The 15,551-nt window shown below is 41.2% G+C and overlaps 1 protein-coding gene across 13 annotated transcripts in view; it reads right to left on the bottom strand.

Annotated features, from left to right (window-relative positions):
* nrxn1a (neurexin 1a) overlaps positions 1–15,551 on the bottom strand; it is a 66,791-nt gene that overhangs the window by 33,773 nt on the left and 17,467 nt on the right. For 8 of the 13 annotated variants that reach the window (XM_019362495.2, XM_019362494.2, XM_019362492.2 and 5 more), the window contains 5 exons: positions 5,927–6,228; positions 4,707–4,730; positions 2,649–2,810; positions 691–762; positions 191–415 (listed from right to left, as the gene is read on the bottom strand). In XM_019362495.2, the coding sequence (XP_019218040.1) occupies positions 191–415; positions 691–762; positions 2,649–2,810; positions 4,707–4,730; positions 5,927–6,228 (785 nt within the window). The remainder of the gene's footprint in view (positions 1–190; positions 416–690; positions 763–2,648; positions 2,811–4,706; positions 4,731–5,926; positions 6,229–15,551) is intronic. The other 5 variants (XM_019362498.2, XM_025909556.1, XM_019362496.2 and 2 more) reach the window with 1 other exon arrangement.

The following is a 15,551-nucleotide window of genomic DNA, read 5'->3' on the forward strand; positions in this document are numbered from 1 at the left end:
AATTTTGAAAAATGTATACTTTGATAATACACGCCTTCAAAACTAAAGTAACTCACATGAGCCTCTGCTGTTTGTACTTTAGTAACCCAAAATATATCTACTAAACAGCAACACTGTCATTAAAATTTATTTTAACTTTACTTACAGCCTGACAGGCCAATATACGGTTAGCCTAGAATGTTTCTTTTACCTTGACGGTTGGAGGTGTGCGCGGATCCTTGCGCTGCTGCTGCCGGGGTTTGCCGTGGCTGAAAAGCATCAGCCCATTGGGCTCTGTCGTCCTGAAGTCAAACGAGATGGATCCCGCCTTCTTCGCTGTCCACTTGCTCAGTGCCACGTAAGACTCTGGGGTGTCAAAGGTCACGGGGTCTAGCGTTGCTACACTCTCACACTTAAAGGACACCACCCCACTTACCTGGTACAGAAAACAGTCGAGTTGTTAAATTGCTGTAGTGACTATCTGGACCAGTATGGTTCCTTTGTAGTCTGAGACTGAAATAAAGCCAGATTCCAGCTGTGAAATGGCTAAAAGATAAAAGCTTGTGGCCTCTCAAATATATAATCCCATTTACATCGCTTCAGTGTGAGTCTCACGGGGCGAGACATGAGGTTGAGCTACAAAAAGGTATCTGTGTTTGAGAGGATCCAGCATTGTCTGGCTTGTTGGGACGTGCTGATTAAAGCTCATACCTTCATCTTGGGGTCTCCCTGTTTAGCCAGTCTAGACAGCTCCAACCGTACATCATTGTTCTTGTACACCACCTTGAGGGGAGAGGATTGAAAGAAAATAATGATATCTGAATGCTGCTTCACTTTTAACCAACACACATAACATTTCTGATAGAGAAATTATTAAAGTAATTCTAAATTCTTATTAGTGAGCTGGGGGAATGTATCTCTCTCGCCGTGTCTCTGTCTCACTATCCCTCCATCTGCTATCTGTTATCCAAACATTATGTACTAGCACACACAATGATGCTAGACTGTTTCCCTGTAAGTGGACACACACGTGTCAGTTCCCAGGATAACATTGGGGAAAAATGTATAAAAAGGCTCAGCAACAGTAAGATTGATTAACTTTTGAGCACACATCGATTAATGTTTAACCTATTCAAACACATTTTCTATTCAAATGTTCTGATGGTTTTTTTATATGAAAGCAAGAACCTTAAGACCAGCATCCACTCCAGGCTTCATCTTTTGAAAACTCCCATTTGTCCCTGCCACCTGCATGATTGCGTTTACATTTTCTATTTTCTGTGCTTTACTGTTTCTCTCTTTGCTTTCCCTGACACAGTCCGCTCTCTGACTCAGTGTATAGAGTGTGCTTGTGCTGAGCATTCTGATGTTGAGAGATGAGCACACACAGGCTCCGCTTTATTAATCCAGATCTCCTTCTATGACCTGTGAGCAACCAAATGCTCCTCTGCATTGGCTCTGTGTTTTAATTTTCTGCATGTCAGGTGCTATTGTGTGTGTGTGTGTTTAGGGCAAGGGGGTGACTCTTGAACACAATAAGTGCTTCAAACGGTCTTACGGTGTGGGTGTTTATGGGGAGGATTGTGCCTGTGCTGCATCCAATGCACAAAACTGTTACAGCCGTGATTGCTCATGCATATGATGATTCGCAGCATACATCTTAATTTGCTCACATGGATTATCATATCATCGTATTAAATATGTAAATGTGCCAGTGGAGGGTTCACTTTGACAGCGGCAGCCTCATTTAAACATCATCACTCTTAATGAAGCAACACAGAGTGCATTCACTACTGATACAGATAGCTCTCTGTTTGGCACATCATCTGTTGGCTTGTTTGGTTGTTTGTTTATGCCTCTGTGTGAATCTGCGTGAATGAAAGGGAGACTCAGGCAGGGTGTGTATCCGATGGGCATGAGGATGTCTTTGGGAGTTTCGTTGTATCAAGCGCTGCGTATACATACGTATGTTTATTTGCGTGCAGCAACTGTTTCAGCGGAAATATTTGGGCATATAATATTACACTACGACTGTGTTTTCTGTGCATGCATGCATGCATGTGTGCAGTGTGAGTTTTTGTTTCTGTGGTGTTGTGGCCCATTTCAAGCACAGTGGATGGATGGAGCATCTCTGTGGCGTACCTAATTAGCATGTTAGTGCTTAGTGCTGTATCTACTCCCTCAACGACACTCATCACTGATTCTCTCTGATCCTGGGGAGGGTGTGTGCGTGTGTGTGTCTGGGACTACTTGTGTGAGTCTGCCAAATGGAAGCATGTCGGTGTATGTGTGCTTTATATGATATTGTGTGTAAAAATGTTTGTGTGATGCGTGGCAGAAGAAAGAAAGGATGAGAAAAAGGAAAATCAAGGTTTCTTAAAAACTAGGGGTGCACAGAAATATGTGCAGCATGAGTTTATGAACTAGGCTGTGCAATAATTAAATGTTATCATTCATCCACTCAGAGTGTAAGAAATGATCACGTGGACTATAACAGTAGATTAATTTTAGTTTAATAATAAACTTTTTTTTTAAATGAATATTTCTTAAACCGTAGGTCAAATCGGACAAAATTAAGCACTTAGAAAGAGGTTTTACACGTACAAAGTTTTATCCTATGCAAATAATTAGTTTTTTTTTTTTTTTTAGCTTTCAAGCATGCGCCCCACCTCTTTCAGACATCCCATGAAGTTATTGCTGACTGGAGAACCAGGCAGGTCAGCGGTGCTGGGGCTTCCTCCCACGTAGAAGAAGTCATCAGAGCCCAGCATGGTGTAGTCCTCCTGTGTGTAGCCCGTGGTGGTCAGGATGCCGTCCACAGAGATGGTCACCTACACAACAAAGCACAGGGAAAGGACACGCTATATACTCACACCAAAGGCAGCGCTAAGCGCTAGCTAGGCGCTGACCAGCCAAATTAGCCCCCGTTGCTCTGGTAACCAATCTATATGCATTGTGGCAGGGAGAAGGCCTGATTGGTTTTGGGAATTGGCCACTTTGATTCGCAGCAGTTGGATCAGTGCTGGCTGTGTAGTGTAACTGAGTAGTGTCGCCTCTTGGCTTTGCTGATATAACCGGCTTCAGAAATATGTAACTATGCACTGCTAAATACCGCTCACTCCTGCAGGTAGTGATACACTCTCATTTTTCTTTTGTGCACTCTGAGAATTAAAACTGCATAATCTTCTATCTTCAGCCTATCAAGAGCAAAAAGTCTATTGTAAATTCTGTATGCGATTAATAAAGTTTTGCTGAAACCCAAAGCTTCAGGGCCACAATTGGTAGACTGTGTCTCTCTGTACCCAGACTTCAAAGGCAGTTTATTATTCTGTGACTGCATGGTAAAAAATAGACTAAACCATAGTGAGTTTGCTAAAAGGTTAGCCTTGTTTATTACAGGAAAAGCCAACTTAACCCATATCAGTGAAATTTTCCAACTTATGTTTATCGTTCATACTCTAAGCTGCTTTACGGTCTAGGCAGAAGACGCAATTTGATTTATTTCCTAATATGCTAACAAGATTTTTCCTAAATGCTTTGCCTAAAGTGACACTGGTGCTCTTACAATTTAATCAGCTCATTTTGGTGTGTAATAGCCTGTACAGAGGCTTTTAGGTGTCACTGATATCCAATCTTGTCACACTTAAGTCACCGTTAGTGGTACATTATCACTCTCTGATATTCTACAGTACATTACTGACCATGTCTGGCTGCCCATAAAGGTTGTGAGCTCTTTATTTCCCCACTACAATAAGTTCCCTCTGACTGCTGGTGCTTATCATTGCCAGGCAAACGTGCCCAGCCAGGCAGGTGTTAGTAAGTCTCCGCAGGCATCTTCGTGCTATGCAGTAAGGTGTTAGTACTATTTACTTGTTAGTAGTTGTTAGTTGTTGCACTGCTGGCAGCCACAGAAGTGTTACTTGTGTCAGGCCAAGCTGTGTTGGGTTACTGAGGTCAGGGTTCATGATTTCAATGCTGTTAGTCATTGTGATGATGTTATGTTATTGTGTTGTTAGGGTGAATTGTGATGATGGTGTTAGTTGGTTAGTTAGTGGTCTGGGGGGGGTTTGTTAGATCAGCGAGTCAGGATGACAAACACACAGATTTAATGCACACACGCACAGGTGTTAGATGGGTTACGCCTCATTCCACACACACACATAAATATACAAACATGCAGTCTGTTCCTCTCTCTGCATGCAAGCACTGGCAAAGAGGACACAATAGACAATAAAATACAAAAAAAACCCAACAACATACGACAGGATGAGTTAGAGGCACCATGGAGAACATGCAGTGGAGGATTGGTGAAAAATAAAAGAAAAAAGAATTTAAAAAAAGAAGGGAAGGAACCTCTCTATCCACTTTACGGACCAATTAGAGAGGGGAAGGGTTTTTGAGTCACGCCATGCAGGATGGGGGAAGGGGGGGCTCGTCATTTGCGTGCAGGTGAGGGATGAGCCAATCAGCGTGGGCCTACATGTCAGTCACAAAGTGATGGGGTGAAAATAAAAACAGTAGAGGTAAGGGGAGAAAGGATTTATAGAAAAAAAGTGGTTGGCAAGGAAGGTGGATGTGGGCTTTTTAAGCGTAAAAGATTACCAACCGCATTTATCCTGTTATTGGTTTAGTTTTGATGTCTATGGTTCAAAAGGAAATAGACACGGGGCAAACCCAAACTAAGAAACAATTAGAATGATATCTACCGAACAATGGAGTTTGTTTACCATAGCGTGTCCAATGCCTGAGTGCTTTGTAGGAGAGGGGGAGAAAGGAAAGCAAAAAACTGTGAACAGAACAACCTCGGGAACAAAAAAGGAAAGCTAGAAGGCCTCTGGTGAGGTTAGTAGGTTGGTTGGAGTGGTTTCGCTAGGAGAAGGGCACAGGTTAGGTTAGTAGAATGAATCATTCCATGGATGGTGGTTAGTTTCACTAGCAGGTTAGTAAAGTTAGTAGTCAAGTTAGTAGTACAGACAGGCAAACGGTAGAGGCAGGGCACAGGTAGGTTACAAGCACCTGGGTGCTAGTGACCCTGTATGTTCTCTAGTCCACTCCCTCGCTCTTTCACTCTCTCAGTCATTCACTCACTCAAACACACAATTGAAAAAGCACTCACCTAGAGCTGAGAGCAGTGCAGGTCTGCTGGTAAAGCCACTGTAAACTAAGACCAAAACCTCAGGTATTTTCTTACTACCATAGCATCACTGCAATTGGACAACAGACCACTGACCATGGTTTCTACACTGTTTAGCTTCCTTCTGCTGACTACAGTCTTTTCAGCTCCATGTGGCCCTGGAACACCTGCACTGTGGTTCATCAAAGTCAAATACAGAGCGAATCTATTTAATAAGGAGTCAGAATTAATTCTGCAACTAATAAACATCTTCATTTGGTTAATGAGTCAATTATTTCTCAGGCAAACTAAATTATTGTTTTGGCGTAGCCTTTTAGTATACACGTTTTTTTTTTTTTATCATTGCTTCTTCTGGTTTCTCTGCTTCTCGTCAGAGAATCAGTGCCACGAGATATGAGGAGTGCTGGGTTGCCTCCACCTATAGCCTGAGAACAATCCTGTACAATAAGAGACAATAAATGCAAAGTTTCTGAAAACCCCAGCTGAGGCGTTTCTATTACATGATTGGTCAGTCTAAACTTCACAAAGAAGCTAATGAAATAAAAAAAAACAAAATCACAATGTGCTCACATTTGAGAAGCTGGAACAAGTATTTTTTTCTTGACATCTTAAAATATTTTCAAATTGTGCTTTACTTCATTCTGCCATTTGCCAAGCATTTTATCACTAAAACTTCCATTCATCCTTGTTATCTTTATGTCCCTCTCTACATCACTTAAAATGTTTCTTCCCAAAAGCCTTATCAGTAACATAAATTGTCTCCTCTCCTCTCTGTTTGGTTGCTCACTCCTCCATGTCCTGTTGTTTGGTTACCTGTCTCAGGTTGCGGGTGACCTTGACGTCATGCCAAGCGTTGTCGTTGAACTTTCCGTTGACGGGCTCCACCAAAGCCTCAAAGGCCCCAGAGCCGAGGTTGATGACAAGTGACACTGCCCCATTCTTGAGCGCTAGGTTGACGTAGTCAGCTGACTTGCCGGTGTGCAGCATGAGGCCATTGCGCTGCAGTGTCTTGAAGGAGAGCGTTATTTCATCACTGCTAGACTGGATGGGGTTGGGTGACAAGTCGTAGCAAAAGTACTCTGAGCCCTTGAAGGTGGCGACGTACTCCTCGCGAGCTGAGAGGCAAAGGGAGAGGAGGAAGAGGGAGAAGAGGAGGAAACAGAAGCATGGAACCATTACGTTGTTGCCAAAGCATTATCATAATGAGTGGCACATTTTCCAAGCTATGTTGCTTCTTCCCACACTGCTCTTCACAAAATGCTCAAAGATGATAAAATGGTGGGTGTTCATCAGAGCCAGCTGAGTAAAACAAAGCTCAGCTGGGCTTGGTTAAATTTGATTCGGATATGCAGTACAAAACATATTGTTTAAGATGCTGAAAATGCTGTTATTGTCAAGCAAAGCCTCACTGATGCCAGCACTTGGAAGAAACACTTCCTTCCATACCTCTAATTGTACCACAGAGTGGTGTGTAAACAAGCTTTGATCATTCATGTGGGTTAGAGATTAAACAGTGTGGATGTGAGGGAGACAGTCGTGAGTCTGTAGCATTCCAAACTGGTTATGAAACCTGCCATCCTCTCTTTTGAGAGAACAGCTGTGCTGGCAGTCTAAAGTGATGTGGTCTTGTTTGACAACATGGCTCCTTTCATGATGTTTGTTAAATGCCAGAAATGTGTATGTGTCTGCGTATGTATGTGTGGTGGCAGCAAAGGTTAGGGAAGTTTTAAAAGTGAATGGCAAAAACCGACGATGAAGATGGAGAAGAGCAGCCTGCAAGCATAATGGCAGCCAAAGCAGGCAGGAGTGGCCAATTAGAATTCAGTAACAGGCAGACAGCCAGTAGCAACTTACCTTGCACACCCTTAGTGACCCACAAGGACACTAGACCAAGGTTTTACAATCCATCATACTTAAGCTCGCATTCACTTATCTGCTCTCACACCTACACACACTACTCTATACGCAAGCCAGCAGCAGAACAAATATGCACACCTACGCACACATCCGCAAAAATGATCATACTATTGTGCTGCCATAGACAAGTAGGGGCGACATTATCTGTCTCTTCACCCCCCCCACCTTCAAAAACATCACCCTTCCTCTGCATCTGCTCCAGCGTTCTCCTCAACACCATCCCTATATCTCTCACACCTCCCTCCTGGCCTCATGCCACCATTCCTCTCCTCACATCTCACTGGCCTCTTTTTCTCTGCTCTGTGGAGCCTCTGGCATAACCACCATCTTGTAGTTCACAATGACGAGGGGAACAGAGGAGGATTTAGCACACGCTAGGTGAAGCTGGAGCAGGAGAGACACTTGGTGAGGAACCGCTGGAGAGGAGAAGAGGGGGGAAAAGATTGCCATATAATGAATAGAGTGAAGTGTAATAGGTTATTAAGGTAGTGAGAGGCAGAGAGAGGAGTGTTGAAATGAATCGGCCGCACTTGAGTGAATATAACACAGAGAGAATAATGAGAAGGAAAAAGTGAGAATATATCACAATTCAAAGGCCAATTGTGGCAAATTGTCTTTCTTTGCTTTTGTTGCATGAAAAAAAAAAATCCAAAGTGTGAATGCCAATATATGAGTGAGAAACAACACATTGTGTTGTGTGATTCCTTCCCTCCCAGCATGTTAATTAAGAGTATGTGTCTGCATGCCTCAAAGAGAAAAAGAAAAACTGCGTGCGAGTTCGCGTTCAAGCGTTTGAAAGTGTAGACAACTATATGCTTTTTATGTGTGCATGAAATGTGCGGGGGTGTGGGTGGGTGCTGGTCTCTGTAAATATTGGTGTATTGCTGTCAGAAAAGCTATTACCAACTCAGGGCCTCAGGCTAGTCTTTACTGAGAGGAGCGAAGAAAAAGGAGACCCCCACACACAAACGTACACAGAAAGACCAGCCACAAATGTTAACACAATCACACATACTCACTCACTCTCTCTCACACACACACAAAAACGGAGCCAAATGTAGATGAGGTGGCAGAGCGAGAAGGGGTGGGTGCGTGTTGTTCACAATGAGAACACACGCAGCCGTCCGGCAGCATTGTAGCGGTAATTTACAGAGGTGCCATTAGGTTTCAGTGTGGTGCTCCACCATTCTGTTGCTAATTTACAGACACGTCATTAGAGCAGACAGGAGCACATAAAGCATCTCTGCATCGATCTGGAAGCTCTGGCCCACAAACGCTCACTCCTTGTTCTATTACATCACATGCACAACAGACGTGCGCACACACAGTCAGACAGGAAAATGCATATTGGGTGACACAAACACAAGGAAGATGTGCGTGCGTGTGTTCGCTGTGAAGACACACCTAAAACACACAGAGACGCGCACGCTCTCAAGTGGGCAGGTTGGAGTGGATCTGCTGTAGCTCAGATTAATGGAGTGAGTCAGTATTAGCTCAGAGTAAACAGTGAGACAGACACTGACATACACACCACATGTCACACTTCATCCTGTGGAAAGCACTGTCGATCAAAACAAGCGAGTCGGAGAACAGAGGAATACAGTGAACGAGGGAGAAACAGTCAAATGAAGGGAAAAGCAAAGGAGAGCCCAAGAATGAGAATTATAAAAATGTTCCTGTGGAGAATTTAAGTACTTTACATTTATTTCTTTTTATTTGTTTAAGTTTGGTATACGGCTGGGCCATATACCCTAAATTTTTTATTATATCTGAAAATACTATTGTTATTGTGATATCATTACTATAGCAACATAACACAAACTAGCCCAGGCACATCAGAGCACAAGAGCACCATGTCATAATTTAGCTGTTTTAATAACCTTCAATCATGAGCATTGCTTTTGTAGAATATGCAAGAAAATGTTTCCCTCCAAAAGGTGAAAACGACTTGTTTCACCACTTGATGCAAAAACAAATTGTCGAGTATAACCAGGCTACAAGTAGGAGATACTAGCATTTGGTGATTGGAGGTCAACCCAGATATAGGCGCATGACTCCATATGTGTTGTTGGCGCGCTGAATGGTTGTGCTGGGTATTTGCACTTGCTAGTTCATAGCTAGCTGCACTCCACATGACAGGTAGGTCACATGGAGTGGATGGAAATTTTAAGCAGCTGGTTTAAAAAGCTTGACCCAAGACACAACCCATCCCAGGTAGAAAATATTTTCCAGTTTTATTATCTGATAATATTTGTGCGGCTTTTGAAAAGTTACAAGGTCAAGTTACTTTAGTTACCGTTCAATAAAAGTGTTAAGATACCTGCTTAACATAAACTAGCAAAGCCACTTAAGTTATCTGGTGTCACTTAATGTACTGCTGGGTCACCGCTGTTGCACTATAACGATGTTGCTACTGTTGGCTCTTTGGTTCAGTGGATTCAATTGAAAAAAGGATGGAAAAATACTCTTCATTAACTTGCACTTAAATACAGGTTGCTAGCATCAATAAAACTTATAGTAATTTTTTCTATATTGTCAAAAATACTGAAACTTTTTCATGAAATATTGTGATATCATTTTGTGGCTATATCGCTCACCCCTACTGTGGGAATTGTTTCTCGTGGGCTGCGTGTTTGAACAGCTAAGCTAAGCTTAACTTTAGCTCTGAGCTTAACTATAGCTTTTTGCAATAGTGGTCCTAAATTATACCTGATTAAAGCGAATGAATAGAAGAAAGGAAAAGAAAACTCTTTAAAGTTAATTAGCTTTGGGTAACTTTAAAGCTAATTAAAGGATATTTCTGAGGAACACTGTAAAAATTGTTTTTATATCCATTCTTCTTGTTTTTTTTAGTCGAAAAAAATTAATTGGCTGTTCATTGTTACCAAATACCAAACATTTGCTGGCCTAAACTTCTAAAATGTTCTATTCTTTGGGTCATATAAATACGTTGGGATTTTACACTACTGAATTTACAAATTTAATTATCAGGAGATTTCTTTTCTTGGGTACTGGGAAGCTGTTAAATGCATTTATTTACTATTTTATTTGCCACTTCATAAAATAAGTGGTTGTATCAACAATTTTTTTGAGCTAAAAACAAAGCAGGCTCTCTTTTGAATTCCTCCAGCTGTGAGCACTGGAGAGACACAGAGCTGTGAAACTTCACGTGTGTGTAAGTAATTCACACAAGCCAACTGTTGGTAGACAGATCCAACAATTATTTTTAATTTCATCTTTTAACACTCAATGATCAATAAAATAAAAAAACACCAAGGATGCAGCACTGCTGGGGTTTGTAACATGTTGAAATATGCAGCAACTGAACAGCAAACTATTGAAAAAATATGCTCTAATGAAGGTCAGTAGGCTAAAACACTTTTCCTGAAGTGTCTTTTTACCAGGAAAAATACAACTGAATCAAAAACAGCTTCCTCCACTGCACCTCGGTGACTAATCAAATCTTCTTTTGGCTGCTCCCTTTAGGGGTCACTATAGCAAATGATCTATTTCTCTTCCCTCGCACCCTATCTGTTACAATGTCTCCTGTCACACTAAAGCTCCAGATATTGTAGTACCTACATTTTAAAGTCCCTAGTCTCACCTCTACACTCCCAGTTTTCCTTCTGTCTTGCTGCCTCCAAACACACCTTCTCACTGTGTTCCTCCTCAGTAGCAAAGTTTTCACTGGTAACCTAGTAACTAGTGATTGTTGTTAGCCTGGCTCTCGTTTGCTCTGGTTTGAAAATCTTATTGTTCATGTTTAATTTGAACAAAGATTATACACTGGGTGCCCTTCCTGATGCAATCCTCCCTGTTAATCCAGACTTGGACAGGGCGCTAGGAATAATCTGGTTTATGGGCCCCGTGGTTGGCTCAAATACTTTGAAAAAAATAAACAAAGAAAATGTTCTGCAGCTTACCAAAATATGCTTTTCTCAAATCTTGATCTAACTAATGGTGTAATGAGACCACTGCAATTACATAAAGAGTCTATGCACCTTAAAACAAATTTACACAAGGCGACAAGCATAAAACTTCACTAAAAAAAAACATGCACTTGCCACTGTTATGCAAAAGCCTATCAGCTGAGATTCTCCCATCATCTGTCAGCACTGACAATTAGAAGAGGAAGACAGGCTTTTTTATTGCATTTTCAATTACTCCACTTTCATACAGAGAGAAAGAAAGAACAAAAAACGGGTGACGGTTTGGAGAAAACTGAGCGACTTCCTGGTAAGCTGTGAAAATATGTCACTATTAATTGATTCCAGCTATCAGTTGAACCTTTAAAGTAAGTCTTTCTACCGCTGGCTGTCAGGGGTGAATATATGTGGGTTCCAAAATGGTCCAAAACACACTCCAGTGACTGCATTTGCAGAAGGAGAGGTCTGTCTAGGAACAGGATAATATGAAAGGAACTTGTACAAAATAATGAAGCGAACTTTGAAGGCTATGCAAGGATTGGGAATAAGCATAAATGTAAAGATGGAAGGTGATTGGCATTAGTCCTTGAAGGCTATCGTTAAGCTACTGCTCTAATGAATAAAGCAGTCCGTGGGGAGGCGAGGGGGGAGAGAGGGAGCGAGAATAACTGATCTGATGGTTGCTGCTTCAGAGACCAGCTGCAGCTGTACCGCCCTTCCAATGATCAAACACACATCAGTTGGATGTTTCTGTGTGTTTGCGTTCTCATGGCGAGTGTGTGTTGCGTTTTTCTGCTCATGTGTGTCCTCAGCGTTTCGCACACTAATTTGTCATTTCCATGGCAACCCACTGTTACAGGGGCTACACCAAATATGAATGTGTTTGTGCATGCATGTGTTTCAGAGAAAGAAACAGAGAGAGGGGGGAGAGACAGGAAGAGAGATGGAGAAGGAGGGCGAGAGAGAGAAAGAGTGATTGAGTGAACAGTACATTATCATGGACAGCTGTACTGAATCAAAATGGCGGATGGAGGCTGGGAGCACGTCGGGGGAGCCTACATTATACAGCACCTGATAGAGGGAGCAGGATGGAAAGAAGCAGGGAAAGAGGAAGATGCATTGGAGAATTTGAAAGGAGAAGGAATAAAAAAGAGGGAGCAGGAGACTCATTGAGATGGGCAATGCAGAATGGAAGAGAAGAGAGAATAAGGTAGAAGGAAAGAAAGACGAGACAAGGAAAGGGAGTGGCAGAGAAGGGGGGATGGATGGCTAGAGAGAGGTAAAGACAGAAAAATGCTGGTGTATCTAAATCCTAGTGTAGCAAGCCTCAATCATGGCAGCCCTGTCATTCTGAAGATAGCACGCTGCAGTTCCCTTGCACCTCGTTTTTAGCCCACCATGCAGTTCTGCTATCAGCTCCTCTCAGACTGTCCACACATGCAAATACACATGCACACACACACACACGCAGCATAAACTCAAGCATCCTGCACGAAGGCATCCCTTCTTAATAACAGACAGGTGGATTAACTATACACTCGTACACTATACAGATAGATGACCAGCATTGGAAATGTATGTAAATGTATGCTAACATATGCATAGTTTCCATATTAAGTTAAAGTGTGAGAATTCATACAGTCGAGTTCACTAAAGGCTGCAAATGCCGTTTCCATCTCTATTCGGTGATATACAGCATCTGGCTTTGAAAGCGATTGGGCTATCACATCACAGCCAAGGGAGCAATACTGTAGAGGAGGATATTACTGTCAGGACACAAGTGACAGATTGCTCGTCTGCAATGTTGATGTCTTATTTCTTTTTTGTTGTTGTTGTTAAATTGAAAGCATTTATTCCCAGTATGAAATATGCACTTTAAAAAATGCTACACCAGCATAGAAAAATACCATACTGACCTAAAAGTGAAGAATAGTGCAGAAACTGTGATTGAGTTGAAAAATCACCAACAATATAGACACCTGTCTGAATGGTTTCTTCTAAATGCTTGTCATTTGTTGCAAATCTTTGATGATAGGAAGGATTTATATAACTTCTGCAATAGCAGGAATGTAAGACTCACAGGACTGCTAATTAATCTAGTAATGCTGTGATCATTTTTTTTTATGTTATGTCATGTTTACACTTTTTGTTCTTCTGGATATGCAGGGTGGTTTCAAGTGCTTATGTATTTTTGTGCAAGTGCTGTGGGTGCATGATGTAACTAAAGATTAAATAGATCTCCTTTAGCTTTGTATACTATATTAAGTTGGAAGTGGCTCCATAGTGTAGTGGTTTACACTTTTGCCTAACAAGCAAACGATCACCCAGTTCATTTCTGGCAGGAGAAAGAAGTGAAGGGCATCCAGCATCAATGTAAAGATGGAAAGTGATTGGCATTAGACGATGAAGGCTATCATTAAGCACCTGCTCCAATGAATAAAACAGGCTGTGGCCTGTTGTGAATAAGGGAGTTAATACTGCATTAAGTTGGCTTTTTTTAACCTTAAGTACAACACTCAAACAAGTCAGCACAATTCACTCATTTCAGGTTGAATTTTCACACTATTTTAAGTAAAGCCAACTCTTTTTTGTTGCAGTGATTCACTGACTTGAAAAAATCAGCTGCAACTGAAACCAGGTGTTATTTACATAATCATGATCATCAATCATAAGGATTTTTAGAAATGTTCTAACAGTGAACAGCAGCATTTTATAACTTTTGAGAATAAATAAACTTTTGCATTCTTTCGTGGCTGGCGTGGATTGAAGACACAATTTATGTGATAATGTTGGTGCTGCAATTTCAATGACAGGTCAATGCAGAAGCCCGGAGATTTATAGATTATACAGATGTGGATGTTGCAAAAACTTAAAAAGACTTTTTGGAGAACGCTTTGAAAGAAACGCCACAATTGCTTTACTGCCAGTTTTGACTTCTTGTCCTATACCAGCACTGATCAGGGGTTTTGTCTGAGTGGTGACACCAGTCTTTCAGAATACTCCAGCAAGTCTGGCACACCTTTACTGTTAATCATAATCAGTGACAGGGCTGTAGGGACAAACTTGCCTTTGGTTGTTTTATGTTCTAGCTTCTGTGAAGCACTTTGTGATTTTATCTTGAAAGGTGCTATATAAATAAAATTGTACTTCACCAATTAGCTCACAACACAACTATTGAGGTCAAAGGTCAAAACTTAAGGTTTAGCCAATCCTGTGAGTCGGTCATTGGGTACTAGTGCAAAGCTAATAAAAAGTCAAAATGTCTTCATAAAATAAATTATAGTTTTGAGAATGCATTATAATAAATTCAATAACTCTTGGAATTTTTATCTTTATGCTACCAAAGCCTACTTAACTATGATTGGTTAAGAAAACCCAAGCTTAATCTGGACCTTAATCTAACAAATCCCCAAAATCTTCCCCACCATCAGTTTATGTAAATTCGCATTCAGGTGTATGTCTATAGAGATTATCGTTTACGATTATTCATTAATTGATTCCCTGGATGAATGATGGCTTTCTGTTGATTAAGAACTCCATTAATTAGCTCTGATCGAATAATTGAAAAGAAGAGCAGCACATTAAACAGCACTGAAAAGAATCATTATGAGCAGTCCTTTTGTCAACAAAGAATTAAATCTGTAAGAAGATATGAGTCTCCGTGAGTCCCATGTAGTGTATTTAAAACTTATTTAGAATATTAAAAACAAAGGACTGCTTGATTGCCTTTGCTTAATAAACAGCAAATCATCCACGCACCATCCATTAGCAATGAATGGGGGATGGATGGTTTGCTGTTTATCAAACAGAACTGTTACACTAGCGTTTTCATCAGTCAACGTGGTGGAGTGAGCCAATTAAAAGGTCTGAACCCACGGCTGGCGCCACTGTGGAGCCAGACGTTTTTTATAGGGGTGGCCAGTGTCAAACCAAACGCCGGGGTGCCACAGGAATGGATGACTCGGTTTTATTGCTATGTGTTAAATTAATGTAGCCTAAATAGTCTTTTGTCTTTTCTTTTTCAGGCATTACTTCAATGAAGAAGTGCGCTATAGGAGCTTGTGTAAGATATTTATCTTTAATTGTTGATAACGATAAGGCTCATAACATAATTGCCATTTGCATGTGTCAGAGAAACACTTAGATGGTCAGAAGTTATTAGATGTATTAACAGTTCTACATGCAGCCCCCCACCAGGCTTTGTCATTAGTTGCGCAAGGTGGTCCGAGGGCTGGCCATGCCTTCCCCAGACAACCTCTTGGACAAGCACTGTCCTATCCCAGCTGACACTGTTGAACAGCCGAGGTAAAACCTGGACAGCATCCACCCTAGACAAGGTCCATCTCAGGACTATAAATCATATTAAATTTAACAATGTTTTTGAGAAGATACAATTATTTAAGTGAATTTCTTTGAGATAGAAATAGAAGAAGTAGAGCATAACAAATATAATACCGTACATCAGTAATCCTTTTCAATTTCCATTTTAAGAAAAAACTATGAACAGCACACTTTTTGCCATTATGTTCAGTCCTTTATTTCTTGTCCCTTTTTGTTCCTTTTATCTGTGTTCATCTCTCTCTCTCTCTCTCTGT

Source organism: Oreochromis niloticus, linkage group LG8 (assembly GCF_001858045.2).
Source record: "Oreochromis niloticus isolate F11D_XX linkage group LG8, O_niloticus_UMD_NMBU, whole genome shotgun sequence".
NCBI classification, from domain to species: Eukaryota; Metazoa; Chordata; class Actinopteri; order Cichliformes; family Cichlidae; genus Oreochromis; species Oreochromis niloticus.